The sequence below is a fragment of the Maylandia zebra genome, linkage group LG12 (assembly GCF_041146795.1).
Source record: "Maylandia zebra isolate NMK-2024a linkage group LG12, Mzebra_GT3a, whole genome shotgun sequence".
Classification (NCBI taxonomy): Eukaryota; Metazoa; Chordata; class Actinopteri; order Cichliformes; family Cichlidae; genus Maylandia; species Maylandia zebra.
In genome coordinates this window covers 7,662,889-7,683,246 of record NC_135178.1, presented here as the reverse complement: position 1 = coordinate 7,683,246, position 20,358 = coordinate 7,662,889, and the positions used below count along the sequence as shown (strand labels likewise).

Below are 20,358 nucleotides of genomic sequence, written 5' to 3'. Positions count from 1 at the left end.
CTGCAGACTGCCCAGGAAGTTTCCAGCAGTCATGAGTTTTAATGACTCCTGCCATGAAGGAGTGTTGCAGTTCTTCTCTGGGTCAACTTTCACAGGGTTGACCTTCCTCTGGAAGAGCAGCAGCACGCAGTCCATGATCCGCATGATGAGGTGAGGGGGGCGACCGAGTGTCCGTACTGTGGCAATATCCGACGGTTTAATTGTCTATGTGGGCAAAGAGGACAAACGGAGAGCGGGAGAATTTAGAACAGTCATTTACTGTATGGCATGACCCCGATGGGAGAGCTGGAAACATGTGACAAGTAAGTCGAGTAAGGATTTGACGCCAGCAAACTGGACAAACGCAGAGCATGTTAGGAGACGATTAGAGCAGCGCGTTACTATGACGAGAACAAAGGATAAATCATTTGTTTCTCATTACCGTGTTCAAAGAAGAGACAGATACATTAATGAGGATTATACCTAATTCTCCAGTTTCAGAATATAAAAGCAGAGGAGGTGTGCAGAGGGAAACAACACGACGACTGTAAGTATAAACTGTGGCAGAATGAGAGGAGTTCAGGAGAGGGTGACACAGGATTTCCTCCAGGGACTGATTAAAACAAGAGACAGCAGACCAGTAAAGAAAATGTTCCTGTGAGAACTGTTCGGCTGCTTTACTCTCTTCTTATCTTTTCTTGTTTTGCACTTCCCATTTCTGTTCTCTCTTCCTTGCTCCATTTCCACTCAGTGCAAGCCTGAATTTCCCACTAGAGTGTCAGCCACCAGACAGTCTGGGTTATCATGTACTTCTACTTTCACTAGCCTATATCCTCTATTCTCCTACAGCTTCTTATGAAAATCTCTCACTAAGCCCATTGTTACAAAATAAAATCATCACTCCAGTTCAGCAAGAACTACAAAAACTAAACCATTTTATGCTTTACTGTCATCATTAATCCACTGTAACTATTAGCAAATCAGCTCCTTTTGTATGACAAGGAAATGTTATAGAATGGTACCGTTACCTTGATATTGCACACACACAAACTCGGTCCTTTTAAAGGCTGGGTGAATATCCAAATTAATCAGGAAACAGAACCGGTCGGTGAATATTTTAATGTGACAGTGTGGTATGAAAAGCCTGAAGAAAGGAAACATGAATTCCTTCAACTCCTCTGCCACTAAAACTGATGTTCTTGAATAAGTTAGAAAATATCTTTTACTTTAATCTCGCTATACTGCAGAACACCAGCAACATTAGGAAGAGTCTTGGGTTGTCTGTTTAGAAATCCGAGGTTTCTATATGCAGTTGCACGATAACATTTTTTTAATGAGGGAATTGCCACAGGAGCTCTGCATGCAACCATCTACCCAGGAGGACAGCTTTAATTACAATGCAGCTAGAGGCACCAGACGACCATACTAAGTTTAGACACACCAGGACAGTAAAGCTGCAGGCAGAAACATTCATACAGCTTCACACATTAAGTCACAGAGGGCTTTAAGTGGCACCCTGAAGCAATACATAGTAAAAGAGCAGGAGAAATCTAAATTGGGTAAATGTAAGTCACACATTAAAGCACAAAAAGACTGCCCTCACTTTTTTAAATATTCAAGTTATATTGTAGGGTTAGATCATGAAGGCAAAAGCAAATATGCTTTGCTTTACTGGATCAAACATGCTTACATTCACCCCCCTAAAGCTGTGACACAGGAAAAACTCTGCTTATGAGTGAAATAATCTAATAGCTACAAGACTCGTGGTGTCTACAAGATGAACTTTGATGACTCTGGTGATCTCCCGCCTTTTTTCACTGGCACTAACATTAGGGTGACATTTGGCTCATGAAAGCCAGTTCAGACAACGATGTCACGTTGCTGTTGAATGATTAATTGCAATCATTTTTCCAGCACATTTTGTAATCTTCAGATCATTTTAATTTGTCTCGTTAAGTGATTTATGATCAACTACCTGCAAAACTAATTACCCTATAATACACCCCCCGGTCCAACACACACACGCACACACACACACTCACACTCACCGCCAATGTGGTACTCAAAAAAAAATACTCAGGTTTAACATTTAAACTGAAATGGTTCGTATAGCATGTTGTGAATCTCTAGCATGGCTATAGGCTCTGAGTGATTTAAAAGAAAACAAACAAACAAACAAACAAACAAAAAAGACGTCTGAACGTAGATATGTCTACCTGAGAAATTTAAGTCTGGAGGGAAGCCTTGGAGGCATGTATTCAACATTGCTGTTTCAACATCCCATACCTGCAGCGCAGCCTCTGCCTCCTCGAGAGCTGGCCGGGCAGCTTCGAGTTTCTCCTCAGCGATGGCCTTGTCAGCTGAAATGCTGTCCACAATGGCCTGCGCCTTGTCCTTCACCTTTTGTACCTCTACCTTCACTCGCTCTGCTGCCTGGGCTTTTACTGTCACCTCCTTCAACACCTGCACAAGAAAACAAACACACATTATAAGTGACAGAGAAATGATTTGAAGCTGGGAGACTTTCTCAGCTGAGAAAAGATCGTAAGTGTGGTTAAGTAGAAAACAGAATGCTCAATCCAATGGGAGACGGCAGATCTGAGCATTTGTAACACTGAAGAGGCTCTACCTGATATAGAGGTCTCTGTATAACAAGAGTGAGTGTTCACGAATGGAGGGAAAAAAAGAGACGGCTTAAACTGCTTCACTTATGCTGAAGCATGACTGTAAAAAATACACATTCGTCCCATTAAACATCTATTTGTCTTATTTCTCTCACTGCAAGAGGGTAATTTTACGCAACAATACAATATTCCCCAAACAATCACTGGAAAGCCTGATTCCCAGCAACGGACACAATAAACACTTCATCTCTTCATTCTGTGTTCACTTTCTTATTAATGCATGAAACTTTATATTAGTGTCTAATACAAACTAGCATGTATCCATTCAATTCTGTTGATTAGTTCATAGACCGTGTTGCTGTTTTAATAAAAATGCAACTAAAAAACCAGCTGAAGCATTCTGTATGCTTGTTGAACCTTAAACCCACACACATACAAATAAAAATCCCCTCCCTGCCTACAAACGTACCATATCAGCCTTGTCATTGGCAATCTGTAGCTCCTTCTCTTTCACCTCCAGTTCTTTGCTGAGAGCTGCCACTGACACCGATGCCTCCTTCAGCTTTTGGAGACCAGTATTCATCCTGAAGAGGAGAAATTTTGAATACAGTTGATCAAGTCAAATATGATTACAGCAAACTTGTTGCTTCTGTGTACTGTCTGTCTACTATCTGGGTTTCTGTTTGCTTAAATGGCAACACAACTTGCATATGTTATCATTTGCACAACATTGTTGAACTCATTTTGAACAATTTACCTGTTGGCCAAAGTCTGAACTTCAGACCTCTTTTCTTTATAGATGGTTTTGTAGCCTTGAATGAAGGATAAATAAGACTTGGGTGTGACATGGGTGGAGCGTCGGTATCTAAATTCAAACAAATTGGGTTACATTAATACTGCAACATGCTAAATATTATGACAATCATCATGCGTTGCAGACACACATAAAACAATCTTCACATATATGCATATAATCTTCAAACACACATATATATATATATACATATATATTAGGGGTGCAACGATATTCGTATCGATATTGAACCGTTCGATACAGTGCTTTCGGTTCGGTACGCATATGTATCGAACAATACAACATTTGTAATTTATTTTATCAACTTTCCTTCTGACGATGCTGTCTGTGTGGAGCGCTCAGTGAATCTGCGTTCGACTACTCCGCCTAGGCTGCACTGTCGAGCGCAGATCCACTGAGCGCTCCACACAGACAGCATTGTCAGAAGGAAGAGCGCAGGGCAAGCTAGCGAGACAGAAGTTAAGCTCTCCTTGCAACATGGCAAATTGAACCTCCCCCACCCTCATTCAGATCTGGCGTTTGGAATTATTTTGGTTTTCATGTGACGTATGACCCTGAAGGTAAGCACGTCATGGACTAAAGTAAAACAGTATGTTGGATGTGCCACGCAATGCTCAATTACATGGGTGGGAGCTAGTGTGTTAGCGCAGTTAGTTCGTTAACGTGTTGGCCGTCTAGCCCCATGCACGGGGCTATCAGGGGTAGCTCGTTAACGGAGATTTGCTGTGTTGTGGCGTTAAGGTCATTTTAACGAGATTAACCTGAAAGCACTAGTGGGAACACAACGAATATGACTGCACATTTACGCCGACATCATCCTAGTGCAAAGACAAAAACAACAAGCATGCTACTAACTTTAGCCGAGTTATTTAGACAGCTGTTAGCACATGATTCTCCTTATGCTGCTGAGAATATAGCCCAGAAGAAGCGGATAGCATAGCTTTTATTTTGGAAAGAGGCATTTCTCTGTAATAAACTCTCTTTTCCAAAGATGAGTGATTCCTCAATCAGATACAGGGCTCGCAATATCGCTAGCCCGACGTCCTGGGGCTAGCGATTTTTTTCAGACGGGCTACCCTGCCCGTCGGGCTATTGTAGGAAGGAAAAATATATGTCAATGCTTTTGCATTCTTTCAGAAATGTAGCTGGGTAATTATGTCATTGGCATCGGTGAGCCACTGTCAATATGTGACATATTGAAATCGCGTTTGAATTTGCGCTTGTTTTTTTGCTTTCACTTTGCAATCTTGCGAACTGTGTATAGAGAGCGACAGCACTGATCTGTGAGTGATGATAATTTGTGCACCAATTCCTCTGACATCGTCTTATTAATCGTTAGCTTACTATGCAAACATGACAAGTGAAATCTCCCGCAGCAAGCTTAAACATGTGAGAGGTTGATCGCGCAGAGAATCGCTGAGCTTATGTGAGTGTGTGTGTAAAAGCATTTCAGTTCTGCTGAGCCAAATAAGACAGGTCAGGGTGAAGAAGTGACAGCCAAAGAAAAGCTTACCACAAAACGGAGAAGTTATGACAAATGAGACTATAAGGCAAAAAGAAAGTGCAGCTTTATGGTTTCATGGACAAAAGAATTTCTGTGGCTGCAATATGACGAGCTAAATAACCAGGGCTGCACATAAGTGGTCCGCAGGTGCGCATTCGCTGTCAAAATAAAAAACACGCACAAGGGTTAGGGTTAAATTTAAAAACTGTACTTTTGAGTTAAAATATATATTTATAATTTTAATAAATGACAAATTAAAAAGGCATGAACATTTTTTTGTATCGAAAAAATATCAAACCGTGACACCAAAGTATCGAACCGAACCGTGAATTTTGTGTATCGTTGCACCCCTAATATGTACTGTACCTCTGGAAGTAGTCCACACATTTCTCCGCTACACCATCCTGGAAGGAGCCCATGCACTGAACTACCTCACATTTAACCTGGGCTGAGCAGTCTATGTCATAAACAGACAGGAAGTGCTCTGAAACTGAAGGACAGGAAGAAACGAGACAGGACATTATTAACTGAAGAAAAACCTCAGAGAGCGCAAAGAAAGTCGATATCTTGTATTCATATAACAGCATCCACTTTGAAATAAACAGAGTATAACATGTACCGCATACATTTTTGAAAAGAAATGCGAGCACCAGACAGGTCACATTTGTGAAAATAAAACTGTGTGTTAAAAATACCTGCAACCAGTGCATCTTTGGGCCAGCGGCTGAACCAGTCCATGGTGCAACCAGAGATCAGCGCCGGAAACTTCAACGCTCGGTTCCGGAACTTCTCCCCAACAGGGGAAAAGCACAGAATGACGTGGAGATTATGTCGAACTCGTGACATGAAGTAATCGTACAGGTTTCCGTTGGTTGGAGGTCGCCGGGGAAACTCTCGCTTCATGACAGGGATGAGATCATTGAGGATATCATCTATTTCGTCACGGGCAAACAAGTTGGACACCTGAAGGCAGAAACATGCAGTTGTGTCTCTGATATCACAATACTGACGGACCTAACCATAGTTCGCTCGTTTAACACTTTTCTTAATTTCGGCTGTCGTCTCTTACAACTCATGGCCGCAGCGTTTTTTAGCTGATGAGCTGATGGAGCTCCGATGTGTCTCATCCTCCCCTGCAGCCATTCCCAAGCCACACCCCGCCACAATCCATGTACCTGTACTGCTGTGTATTTTAAAGCTCAAACATTTCTACTCCGATAATAGTGCCAACCAAATCTTTTACAGAGTAATTTTTCAATCTGATCTGATCAAAGATTTCCCATACAGAGATCTAGCAGTTGCAGCTTTTAAATGCAGTGATTAGCACTGTCACCTCACAGGAAGGCTGTGGGTGCAAACCTTGGACGTTCTCTTCAAATACAATGGCTTCCTCCCACAGTCCAAAGACATGAATGTTAGAAACATTCATGTATTTCCCTACACAATACTGTGTTTTATTGACCATTTTTTAACATTATTTTAATTGGATCTTCTTCTTCCTCACACTTCACAATAGTTGTCACTTCTTCTTACCTCAACCTCTTTCCTTAGCAATTTCAGTAGAAGTGTATATTGGTTGGCTGATGAACTAAATGTATGTGACTGCTGGCAAAAAATCTTGAAATGGTGAGTTTTAAAACAGCTTGCTGGGTGGGTACAAGTTTAACCAAGTGGATGAAGGTACGAGATTCACTGTTTAAATGTTTTAAGCTGAGTCATTTCTCCAAATCCCCAGTTTCCATTAGAGAGAACATGTAACTCAGATTTAAGAAAGTGAAACAGTGTCATGGGGGACTATGTGGTGTTGTGGTAAGTGTCCCTAACCATCTGTTACTCTCACAAAAAAACAATATCACGATAACAGCTTGCTTTTCCTTTTTGTTTCTCATCTCTGTCACTTTCTCTCACACAGTAAAGAAAAGAAGACAAAAAGATGGGAAAATAAATAATTGAAAGAAGGGAAAACAAGTGGGAAACTAACAGGGAAAAAGCAACTGCATGGCTCTTATCATGGTGTTCCCATAGTGTTAAATGTCAAATCCAATGATATCCACTGACTTCGAACAGTGTAAGAGCTTCAGCTTGGTGAGTGCTGGTAAACCTCACTGGAAGCTTAATACTTGTCACATGAATTGATCTGACTTCTGACCTCTTTTATTAAGTGACTTCCCGAATAACAAAATGTAAATATACGGAGTTCAAAATAAGGGCTTTGAAAGTTGTCTAAATATCCTGTGGTGGCAAAAATTCATACAACCCCTCCCAACTGTGTAAACAAACATGGAGAGGAGGAGAAAAGATGAGAAGGAAAGGGAAGAGAAAATATAACCATCGAGTAGAGAGAAGACAGTAAGAAATGTGCATAAGAACTAGCGGGGAAAAAAATCAAAGGGCAGGACAAAGATGAAAACAAAATTCTGGGAGTGGAGAAAGAGTCTTTCAGCAGATGTAATGAAGAATGCTGTAGTACACAGAGGTGTACTTGTATGTGATTGTCCATTATAGTTTCATTTCATTACAAATATCAAAGAGAAAATAACTGCAACTCGGTCATAATGGTGAGGAAAATACACTTTTAAAATTGCACTGAACTGATACGACTCGTGCTCTCTTAAGATTGCATTCATGAAATGTTTACTGCACTCAAAGCGGAATGCAGTGCTAAAACAAAATGTTGTCTTCTAACATGCTTCTTTATCCTGCTCTTTTCCTTATCTTCTCACACAGGCCTCAAAGGTTTTTCATGTTAAAATAGAGTCCTTTCTCCCAAATGTCACCAAGTAATTGCTTGTTGAGGACTATTGGGATTCTCTTTAATATTTTAAGGGTTTGACCTCACAATTTGAAGCACTTTGAGTAGACTTGTGTTGTAAACTGATGATTTTTAAACAAAACTAAATTAAGCTGACTTGAAGTGAATATACACAGCTATCTGAGCGAGTACAACAGTTTGTAGGTTTTCCAAAACTATGTGTGACTGTTAAATAGCTGGTGCCAGTGCTTTCATAAAAAGATAATATGTGAATCAGACAATTATAGTTGTGCCAAAGAATTCATAAATTGTACAATTTTCTAATAAACACCACCTCTAAGTCCACCTCTCCAGTAACTATAAAGCAATTCAAAGGCAAATTACAAAAATATAAATATAAAATGCATGCAATATAAAACATTAAGTTTGTAAAGCATGCAAAGAAAAGCTGCAGAACAAAGACACCAATGGATTGAAAACTTGCTTAAGGAAGCACCAAGTAGCTTTCTGTACTGTAGTGCCTTACAGACCAATTACAGTAACATTATCTAATATAAAATATCAGTATGAGTCATTCAGATGGACTATCAGACAATGAGACTCCAACCTCTTACTTAAACTTGGAACCATATATTTTTCAACACCAACACTAACTGAGCTCTGTAAACAGTTTTATAAACAGTTAAAGTTTTATGGCAGGCTTACATTTCAGACTTTATGATATAATTTTAGGGGATGAACACAAAACTTGCATTAAGTGTTGAGGAATTTTAGCCATTTAGCAGAAAAGTCAATGAAAAGTCAGTCAGTCTTTGTCCAAACCCATCTAGAAAAGCAAGAGTAGCTTTGGAAAAAAACATTTTAGAGAATATATAACTATGGTAAACCTGTATAATAAAGACAGGAAATAAAAGGTATGGATAACATTTTGAATGCCTTATGAACAGAGACTGAAGTGGCCCAGAATAATCTAAAAGGCCATTTCAGCACCTTCAGCTAATGAGCAATAAAATTTAACAGAATGCGCATTGGTGTCGCTTCCAGTGACGGCATGATACGGCTCAGTACATAATAAGAATAATTACATTTTCTGCTTAAGCTCTCAGCACATTCCATATTTCATTCTTGACCCTGTGATGGCTTTATGGTGCTGATATTATTAAAGTTACTAGCGCTAGCTAGAGGCTGTACTTTAGCCTGTTGTGCTACAGAACAGGAGTTTGAATAAATAGAGTAACTCGTTTTGTTTTGTCTTTTTTTTTTTTTTAAATAAAGGTGGGTAATTTCGAGTAACTTTTCACATAATTCAACAAATATCAGAAAACACACAAACTATGTCTGCGCATTTTGCCCCAAAATTCATTTTAGAGTTTTTAAATCAGACATGATGAGTTGCTGACTTGTGTTTTTGGTGAAACATCTTGCAAAACAAACTGAAGTATTCTCCTTTATATTATTCAAAAGTTCCATATAAATACTGCACTAGGCAGTTTGGTACAGTTTAGTGCAGGCTATGCCAGTTACTTTCAAACACTGTGTTGAAGTTAATAGTGACACACTAAGTTGGACTGGTACGGAGCAAGCTGTAGTGTTCATGGTCAATATTAGGCTGCGTCAAGTGTAGCATACATGAATTTCTATTTAAGAAGATGATGAAGATTAGATTCATCTCCCCAAATTCCATCTTTTATACTACCTTTAAAATATCTTGGGGTTAGAAATCGGCCATATAGCTTGTGAAACATGTGCTTATATCTTGTTGACTTCACTTAGCTAAATCCACAAAGAGAAATGGATATCATGGTAGCAACATCACATGGCAGCTTATCAAATAAGACTCTACTAGTGGCTCAAAACAAGTTAGAATGCAACTTATATCTAAGTAACTGTTTCCCCAAGCTATAACTCCTGATTACAAACCATAGGATATACTGTAATATCACCTGAAAAACAACAACAGAGCCAATGCAGTCCATGCACATGCACAGCACTGGATCACTACTGTCTATTAATGATATAAAAGAAGTAGAAACAACCAGATGCCTTTTTAAAGATACCTTAACCTCTCATTGATTATTTAATTTAAAACTATACAACTTTCAAACACTGCACACTGCATATTCTCTTGTTGTTCTGGTCTCACAGCCTTAACTGTGACCCACATTAAGTAGAGGATTACATTACTATGAATACGGATTATTTGGAATCTTTTCTCCTTGTGTGTGCTGCTGACCTCTCCAGATGACAGCACATTATTCATGTACTCCAAGAAGGACTCGTCTTTTATTTCGTTGTCAGTAAAGATGAAGCTGATGCCTTTTCCATGCTGGCCAGCTGTTCTGTACAAACTCTTCAGGTCATCCATCAGGTTGGATGTATTGTATGAGCTGGAAAAGAAAAGCATAAAATAAATATGCACACCCTTTCTTCACTAATAACTAATTTTACAGCTTCTAAAAATCATCCATACGTAGTTAAATGCAATCAAAAAGTGCAGCAGCAGAAAACTAGATCGCATAAAAACTTTAATTCATCTATTTATGTGCCAATTTGCATGAAATTTCTCATGAGATTGAAGCTCAAACTACATTTATTGGTGAGAGCGGTTTAAAAAAAAAAGTGTCGGCGCCCCAGTTTGAGGCTTGGACGATGAAAGTGAAGCACATCTTAGCTTGAAAGTTCACCTGCTTTAGTGTGTGAATGTCAAATTTATTGAATTATAAAGAGGCAGATGAAAAATAAGTTAGAGGGAAAATGGAAGAAGCTGCAAATTGGAGATATTAACTGCATAAACAACATGAGAGAGAAACCACAGATTACTTTCATCTGGTTCTTTAATGATTATCAGTGAGATGAGATACTCCATCCTGTAGTTAATAAGAAATTATAACAACAGCCCTAAGTGGCTGGGAGTTACGCTGTGACTGCCAGACTAGATACGCATTGCTGGTTATTAAAAATAAACACACCTGTTCCCAACTCAACCCAGCAAAAGTGATGAGTTGACCAGTTTGTAAAAGAAGAAATAATATTTGAGGACAAAATAATGGCAGTTTGAGAACAATGAAGCTAGTTAAGCAAGATACAGGTAAAGAGTAACCTCTCCACTCAAGGGAGAAAAGCTGCTTAAGTGAAAAGTAACATTGTGTCAGCCATAAGGATAAAGAGCCCGGACACAGACAGCATGACTACTAGCCACTCAGGGCTGCTGTGATGATAGAAATGCTTCTTTATATGCAGTCTAGTGTGCTTCTAAGAATCCACTGCAGCATATATACCAAAATAAATGCTTTTAAAAAATCTCTAGTAGGAATAATAGTGTTAGGATAACAAAGTTTAAAAGAAATTGTGTACATTAAAGCAACAAGAAAGTCTAAGTTACTGTACAGACAGAGGGAGAGAAAGAGAGTAAATTGGGTTTGCATGAAATAAGAGAACTATCTGTACTGGATGTGCATCTGAAAATCAGTTTTATGTGTGTATCAGAGAGAGCAGATGAAAAAGAAGGAAGGGGACACACAATAGAGGTATCCGTTTTCACCAGGGATAGCTGTGAAGCTAAGAGGACAAACATGTGGTTCATTAATATTAATAGGAAACATTAAAATCTGTTTGGCGAACAAACCGGTGGAAAGTGTGACAATAAATGAATGTAGGGACTGAAGGAGGAAACTACTTGACAGGTTTGGAAGCACGAGTTAGTGATGGTGAGTTAGTATGTTAGTGAAGCCAGAGCTTCTGAGATATCATATAATTAGTATGATATCTGTACCTCTAATGAGAATATACTAGCTGCTGGGCCTGAGAGCTGATAATGCAGAATGTTTCTCATCAGTGACAAAGGTTCTGAGTTTAATGGTTTGATTATAGATGATTATATGATTAATGATTAGATTATAACTAAATCTAACGATTATAAAACAACTTTAGTTTGACATGTTTTGTGAAGAAATTACTCAGAAAAGGAAATCTGACAATGAAAGGTGTTACTACCACTCCACAATCCAATCCTTAGGAGGTTTACAACTTACACCACCCTACCTACATCATTAATAATATTAATATTAATTTTTGCCAGCACACTACCGTGTGAGCGTGATCTGGAAGATCTTGTATCCAGCTATGAACGAGGCCAATCTGGTCAGGCTCTGTTTGCCAGAACCCCCAACCCCCACCAGCAGGGCATTACCTCCCGGTGTTCGGATTATCCTCGACACCTACAAATACACACAGAGCTAGAGTCAAATAAGCATGTTTAGATTTGCAGTAAGTTGTAGGCAACAAAAGAAAATAGCAAGCAAAGTAGGAATACATTAAAAAGATAAAGTAGGAATCTGTGTCTGAGTGCAAATGTCTGGGAGTGAGCAACTGTTTGTGAACGCTCCACAATTTATACTCCTTGAAGTAAAACTGTTAGGATATTCCTTGGGCTTTAAGGTGGTCTGAAAACATTAATGGAGGACTTTGAAATGTAAAAACCCTGACTGATGAAAACGTTAGGAAGTGTAGATTATTTTGGTTGGCACAAACACGACAAAAAACTCTTTAGAGTACCTTGACCAAATGTATCATAGCATCCTGAAAGAAGACCATATCCATGCCAGTACCCCTAATACTTTCATTGTAATGGCTTAGGAACATGTTCAGACGGTCCTTTAAAGTCTCAAATGATTCAATAGGCTCGTACACTTTGGGCAAATCAAAGTCTGAGTCTTCTGGTTCTTCCCCTGTGAGGAAAAAAATGAAAGCAGGTCACAAAACTGAGAAAATCTCTTAAATATATATATATTTCAATATAGTCAGACTCAGTAGTACCTGTGGCCTCAGGGGCATCTCGCAAGAAGTCAACAAAATATCTTTCTGCTACATAGTCCACCATATTCTTGTGCTCTTCACCAAGATGTTCTTCCACCAGCTTTGCCAGAGCCTGGTCAAACCACTCCACATCATCAGGCATCGTGAATCGATCCGCTATCACACGCTTGCACTCATGTTTCCAAAGTGCCATCAACGTCTGGAAAATATATGTTACGTTATTTTTCTGTTAGACAGAAGGTAATTAGCTACATGGAATAAAGTAATAATAATAAGTAATAACAAAGTAATGACTGGTAATAGGTAAAAGCACTGGGGTAGCTTAGTTACTGCAAAACTGTATTACTAGTGTATTATTTGACTTAGGATTTTTAATGTGAAGTCAGACTGTCAGCCGATATTTTTAACCTAGTTATTTTTGACCTCAGCAAGCCTCCTGTGACAGCTCTTGCCACTCAGTTTCATACTGCTGCCACTTCCCCTGTTTGTCACTTACTCAGTCATGCATATTTGTCCTTGGAAAAATCCTGCATGTGTGACCAAAAAAAATGTTTCTCCAGTGGAAATCTCAACATGTTCTCAAGTTTTTCTTAACTACTTGTCATGTTAGAAATGAGGTAATTAAGCATGCAAAATACATCTCACCTGGACAGAGGTGACAACTTCAGCATTGGTGCTGAGCATGCCTTGCCAGATCCTGGAGAGATCCCTCAGGTGAAAGATGTAGTGGAACTTTGCAGGAGTCGGAAGCATCTTGACCTTAGTCAGCTGCCAGAGACGACGCGTGAGGGAAACCAAACGAGGTACAGTGCTCTGGACCTCCTCGCTAAAACCACGTCCTGTGTAAAAGTGGCCCTCACCGATCACGCCTGTGTCATAAAGTCAATGTTTAGAAAAGTTATATATTTTTTTCCAAAGTAAAGGATACAGTGTGTTTCGTGAAATCACTGTATGGTGGCATTTATTAGTACTTAGTTCATCCCTCTAACTTGCTGTGATATATATATGATTGGCAACTATATTACAAGCACACAACACCTACACAACTGTCTGGAAATGGTAAAATAAGAACAAATAAAATAATGTATGTCTCTCAGGACATACATTATACATTATGCCTTAGACCTTGTCATGTATGAACATGTAATGCGAAGTAATCCCCAAAATATAAATGACTGCAGAAAAATGACTTCTTGCAGTGTTTTACCCACCAAATATCTTGTCTATCGAAGCATTGGAGGGCAGCGTGCAGTTAAAGATTGAGAACTGCCTTTTCAGTCTCTGTGGTATGTCATTACGGCCCCCTCCAGGATGAATCATTGCTGCCAGGAACTGAACATCCACAATATTTGTGAACGCTCCAGGTTTTTCCAGATTGAAGAAACCATTCTGTTCCATCAGCTGCCTGACAATCTCATTAGTCACCTGTGATTGAAAGCAAGAAGCTTAAATCAAGAAAAGTTTTGTTTTTCATTTATTTATCATTAACCAGTATTATGAATGAAAAAACACCAGTAGAAATGTTATAATGACCTGGTCTCCCCACTCATTGATGACAGGCATGTTGATGTCATCTATAAAAATTGACATTTTCTTCCCAGCAGGCGGTCCATAAGTGGTCCCCATCCTCTTATCAACATAGCTCTCAACTGACCTCTAAAAAAAAGGAAAAAAGGGAGGGATGAGGCAAGAAAAAGTACAGCGAGATAAAGAAAGAGATCTTTTAATTTCAACTGAAATGTAATTCATCACAGATCATCAATATCACACATGTTCATATTCTTTAATGGCAAATGAACACAGTCATGGTGTTGGTTTTCATTATAGACCTGCTCTGTGCATAAGGCATTGCCAGGTTGGCAATGCCTTATACAACTGCCCCCTGCCTTGCATTGAAACGATTACTTTCTTCCTGTCTTTGGCTGTGTGACTGCTGTCTACTCTTACTACTTCAGCTGTATCTCATCACTCGATCGGTCCCTGAGTGTGCGCAGTAAGGAGCCTATAATATGCCTTGTTACTCAGCTGTATTCCGCCCTCTTTCCTAGTTTGTGTCTATTTTGGTTTCACTGTACTTTGCATCCATCCTTCATATCTTTTGTTTTTGGTTTTACTACTATTTGTATAAGCCTTCAGCTAATTCCTGTGTTTGATCTCTTGGTGTTACGTTCTGTTGCATCAGCTTTCATTTTTAAAGTTTGCTCTTTATTCTTGTTTACCTGCCTGTGGTGTTCTCCCCTCTTTAACTGAACGCTCCTTTTAAGTTAAAAATTCACAGAGTGACACACTTCTGTTTCTTCTAAATTAAGAGAAACGTAGGCAGGTGACCTGCTGCTTTACCTGGAACATTAGTGGTGTAGTAGCAGAAGAGAAGTTGAGACTCTTGCCTATGTGGGTCTCAGGGTCATACTTTGACATGTAGCTCTTGATGATAACAGTCTTGGCTGTTCCTTGCTCTCCAATTAGCAAAACAGCCTATAACAAACATATTTAGATTTGCCATCAGTCCAAATTATCCCAACTAACTTCCACGTTATAGGATAACATGAGAAGGACGACAGTAGAACAAGACCGCGAACAGTTAACTGTGTCCTCCAATGCAAGAGAGGCACGTCTACGGCATATTCTATGAGGAAAGATCAAAGGGAAAGTAAGAGCATATCCTCTGCGTCTGCTGAGCATAAACACATGATGCTGGTTTTGTAGTTACATTTAAATGTTTATCCAAAGTTTACTTCAGGTTGTCTCTCTGGAGAAAGTACATGACTCATTGTCAAAGTCTAAAAACAGATGAGACCTTCATAAATGTAAATATAACACATCAGAGCTGCTTTTCCACCATCCCTGGACTCGCACCAGTTTGCATACAGGGAGAACCGGTCAACCGAGGATGCGATCGCCACAGTGCTGCACACATTACTGAAGCACTTGGAACACAGGAACACCTATGCACGGCTCCTCTTTGTAGACTACAGCTCGGCTTTTAATACCATCCGGCCATACAAACTCCGTCCCAAACTCCACCAACTGGGACTTAACTCCTCTCTGTGCAACTGGATTGTGGACTTCCTCACTAACCGTAGACAGAGTGTCAGAGTGGGTAAGAACACCTCTTCCACCCTTGTGGTCAACACCGGTGCCCCTCAGGGGTGTGTTCTGAGCCCTCTGCTATACACTCTCTTCACCCATGACTGTATTTCCTCCTGCGCGTCCAATCTCATTGTTAAGTTTGCAGATGACACTACAGTGCTCGGACTTATATCCAACAATGATGAGACAAACTATAGGACAGAGGTGCAACAACTAGAGTCATGGTGCCACGACAATAACTTGGTCTTAAACACCAAAAAGACCAAGGAGATCATTGTAGATTTCCGGAAGAGGGGTCATAACAACCATCTGCCTCTCTTCATTGGCAGTGAGGCGGTGGAGAGGGTGAGCAGTTTTAAATTCTTGGGGGTAACTGTGACCGAGGACCTGTCCTGGGGCAACCATATCACCTCAGTTGTACGGAAGGCCCAACAGCACCTCTACTACCTGAGGAGACTGCGGAGCGCACACATTCCCAGATCTCTGATGTTGAACTTCTACAACTGTGCCATCAGCAGCGTTCTGACGTATGGATTTCTAGTGTGGTTCCCCAGCTGCACCAAGGCCGATCAGCAAGCACTCCAGCGGGTGGTGAAAGAAGCTGGCAGAATTATTGGAACAAGTCTGCCAGAGATCAGTAATATCTTCCCCACTCGCTGTCTGAGGAGGGTGCACAGTATCCTGCGGGACCAACATCACCCTGCGCGCCACCTTTTCCATCTGCTGCCCTCAGGGAGAAGGTACAGGTCTATACAGGCCAGAACATCCAGACTGGCCAACAGCCTGTATCCACAGGCTGTGAGGCTCCTGAACTCTCTGCCCCCCTCTCACGGACAATAACCATATCCAACTTCTTAATAGCAATGAACTGGTCTGCATTGGTGCATCATATCTTTATTCTCTTCCCCCTCCTGCCCCCCCCCCCCCCTCTTTCTTAAACAGATAACTATCATATCTGATATCATATCTCACAGTACAATAATATTGAATGGGTTGCACTGTTGTATTTTGTCATGTTTCTCAGGTCTTTGTCTGAATTTCTACGAACATTATTGCTAAGGATTGTCTTATTGCATTGGAGTCACACTGGGTTAAATATGTACACTTGGGTTTTAAGGGGTATTTATTATTTTCTTCTTTTTTTGGGTTGTATGGAAGCCCCAAACGCAATTTCATTGTTCTTGACAATGACAATAAATAAATACTATAGAGGATTTAGAAAAGACACAAAACACTCAAGAACAGGAAGGTCAGATTAGACTTTGAAAACAGAAAACAGCTAAAAAGAGCCTTGCACAATTATCCAAAAACTAAAACTAAGATTGCTTGTGCCAGAATGATGGGAAAAGAAAAGTATGTGGAACATCATCACATTGTCTATCAAACATGGAGAAGGCAGTTTAACACTACGCGTTAAAGCATGCGCGTGTAGGCTGTCACTGGAAGCGGGTCACTAGTGTTTGCTGATGATGGAAATTACTCTAACTGGTAACCATACCTTGCCTTGCTTTGCAATAGTCTGGGTTAGGAAGTCTGTTCTAACGTTGTCCACATTGGGGACCAAAATTGAGCTGTACTCTGGTGTGAATTCAGATGGATAAATGTATTCCTCCACTCTGGTGTTCCAATGGACCCAATGACCTGGAAAAATATTTAATTTAATTTTAATAAGATAAAGCTTGTTGTAGAGATCAACACAAAATATGAAAAAAAAAAAAAATTCAAAATAATATTAATCCAAGGATATTAATTTAGTTTATCACTAAAAATAATTTTATATACACATATGTACTTTCCATAAGTACAACATGAGACATAATGTCTCTGCCTACCCAGTAACTAAACAACGCCATCTGACTGAAAGTTAATGAAGCCATGCTTACCATCTGCTGTGACATAGTAGTCAAACATGGTGTCCTCACTGTCAGGAGGAATGTCTGGCAAGTTTAGATGAATACTCTTGTTTCCTCTAAGCCAGATTTCCATCTTCCTCCGATCATCCAGTTCAAGTACGGCCCCAGCGCTCCACATTAGTGCAAAGACATAAAGCCGCTCCAAGAACTCTCTGGATAAATCGCCACACTGCTCCTGTAAATTGATATCCATTTTAAGATGAGGAAATTCAGGGATCATTAAAAGAACCCAAAAAGGAGATGAGCACTTCATAAGTTAGGCCAAGTCTATGAAACTGAACATACAAAATATATGGACAAAACTATGAGTCCCAGTCTGTATAATGGGTATAAATGTGCTTAAAAAGGTTTTGAAAACATAAATACAAGTTGGTCTCACTATAAATTTCCACTTCTACTTCAAGAGTCACTTATCAATGAAATATTCATTAGCTGCTGTTCGTGTGCATGTCCAGTGGATGGGAATACCTCACCTTAGGTGGTATGAGTCCCTGTAGCATGTTTATGCATTGCATGATTACAAAGGCCTCTAGCATGTCCATTTTGAACTCTAGTGACTGCACGCAGAAGCGGTAGAGCTCGGAGAAAGACGAAGAGAAGAGCTTTCTCAGTATCTCTGCCTCATGTGGGGACCGTTTCTTCAACCAGCCCTAGAAGCAGCAACAGCATGACTCTATTTAGTCAAAACTACATGCAGTGCACAGGTTTTAAATTATATGATTCACAAGTAAATATTGCCTTAATATACCTTGATTTCAAACTTTTACGAAATGAAACAAAAATAATTACAACCGGTTTTTCACCTCTAGTATGGGGATCCAGGTGAGCACAGAGGAGCTCATGAACACCATGCCATTGCGTGAGACGGTGGCTGGAGAGGCATTGTCGATGTTATGCGGCTCAAATACCACCTTGCAGTTGGGAGCCATTGGTATTCGGTCTCCATTTGCGAGTGTAAGAGTTCTGTTGTCATCCAAAACTGAATTTAGGTTTTCAATCCAGATGGCGTCAACTGGCCCATCCAGCACTATCCAGATGTGCTCTCCTGTGAGGGAAACAAAGTGTTTGTTTACATGATTACGAAAATGAGGTGGTATGAAGACCTTGTGCTGTCACCCTCAAGCAAAAATGAGCTACATTTCTGAATATGAATTTAGTGCAGACAAAAGAGTTCAAAATGTTTTCTTGGCTAACCAGCAATCATGAGCTATCAGTTTGCAAGAAAAACAACAACTGAGTCATTTATTTTGTGGAATTTTAAATATGAACAAAGAAATCCGTTTCTCCTCGCTCTCCTCCCAGTTGGAAAACATCCAAAAACAGAAACACAAAAGACAAATTGCGTCTGAAACAAGCAAAAGGCTGACGTTGTCTGACGTTCAGGCAATATCGCACGATAAAGCTGCTGTTTGAATGTGGTTTACACTCTAAATGCTGAGAAATCAGTTCCTTTGAATATGACTACTACATGAGCACGTGTTTTACACAGAAGTTACCAGATGATACACACAAGGCTGTTTCTGCATCAGTTAAAACACAATGAGCGTGGACAGCACACAGCTGTTTTCACAAAGTACTTCTTTTCTTTGAGGAATATCTACTTGACCCAGGAGCTGCTGCCCTGTCACATTGCCACATCTACTTTTCTACACTGGAATTCACTCTGTCCAAAGTAGCAAGCTCTGCAAATGAACAGGAAGTAGCAGCAGGAAAATAATGCAAATACGCAGAGAACACCCCACTCATAGATATGCAAAACACCATCAGAACAAGTAATTAATAGATGAGATGTGTACTTAGACGCATAAAAGCAAACATGGAATGCATACGCAATTGCCCGCAGACATTTTTAATTATCCGTGTAAGCTTAGAACTAAATAGGAAGATTAAACAGAGCTTTGTTTCCTTTGAACCTTCCAACGTTGTCCCAACGTATTAATACTTAATTGCAATAACCTACTTGAACTGGTTTGTCAAAGTTCTCATGGAAAACAATGTTTACCAATGATTTTTTGCTTTATTAATACCCAAGTGTGACATATGTGCACAATAAGAAACTTTTTGGACCTTTCTTTGCTCTCAGTGTTTTCCTCCACAGTGTAGAGAAGATGCCATCAGTCCAGTCATTTGTGGCCACATCTAGTCTGCCAAACATCTGAGGTGCAGTAATGGCTTTGGGGTTCATGCGCATCTCTCTGTGAGAATGACCACATTCTGGAAGAAAATTAGATATTAGCAGAAACATGTTCTGTTTTCCTAAAGTTAATATAATGGATAATATAATACTTTAATGGAGCAATAATTATATTAAACACACGACAAGGTCACAAAAGTAACAATATTACCCTAAAAATATGTAGATTTAATAAGATACCCCATAAATTAAATAGATATCTCGTCCCAGTATGAGTATATTTCTTCGGTTATTCTGTTCACATATTCGTGTCTACAGTACAATAGATTCAAAACAAGCTTACCACAAGTTGGTGTCTTTTTCTTTAAGCTCACATGCGACAAAATACACTAAATCCTACCTGTCATAGCTTTCATAAGCGTGTGTATACAAGTTGTCTTTCCAGCCCCACTGGGCCCCAGGGCCATCATGCCATGTCGGACTCTTTGAGTCTCGTACAGCTGGATGACCTTTAGCTTCCAAGGAGGATGGTTGATTAGGCCTGCATCCTCCACCTGAAGAAACAAAGTAGTTACAATTCCAGCTATTTTTGTAACAATAATGCTTTTACTGTATTTACAAGTATAATAACTTAGTATACAGTCGTGGTAAAAAGAAAGCACACCTTCAGTCAATTTTAAGGTTTCACACATCAAAACATCTTTTTTTTTTTTAATTAAAAAAATGAAGCCAA

General features: G+C 39.7%; 1 protein-coding gene across 1 annotated transcript in view; it reads right to left on the bottom strand.

The window, feature by feature from the left end:
* The window catches only part of LOC101466100 (dynein axonemal heavy chain 5), a 62,465-nt gene that overhangs the window by 22,744 nt on the left and 19,363 nt on the right, over positions 1-20,358 (bottom strand). The window contains 20 exon segments of the mRNA XM_076890644.1: positions 1-204; positions 2,266-2,442; positions 3,073-3,187; positions 3,361-3,468; positions 5,288-5,411; positions 5,617-5,884; positions 9,907-10,060; positions 11,760-11,890; positions 12,228-12,400; positions 12,489-12,687; positions 13,134-13,357; positions 13,700-13,913; positions 14,022-14,144; positions 14,829-14,963; positions 17,077-17,219; positions 17,462-17,666; positions 17,965-18,141; positions 18,295-18,536; positions 19,559-19,705; positions 20,026-20,179. Coding sequence (XP_076746759.1) covers positions 1-204; positions 2,266-2,442; positions 3,073-3,187; positions 3,361-3,468; positions 5,288-5,411; positions 5,617-5,884; positions 9,907-10,060; positions 11,760-11,890; positions 12,228-12,400; positions 12,489-12,687; positions 13,134-13,357; positions 13,700-13,913; positions 14,022-14,144; positions 14,829-14,963; positions 17,077-17,219; positions 17,462-17,666; positions 17,965-18,141; positions 18,295-18,536; positions 19,559-19,705; positions 20,026-20,179 — 3,417 coding nt within the window.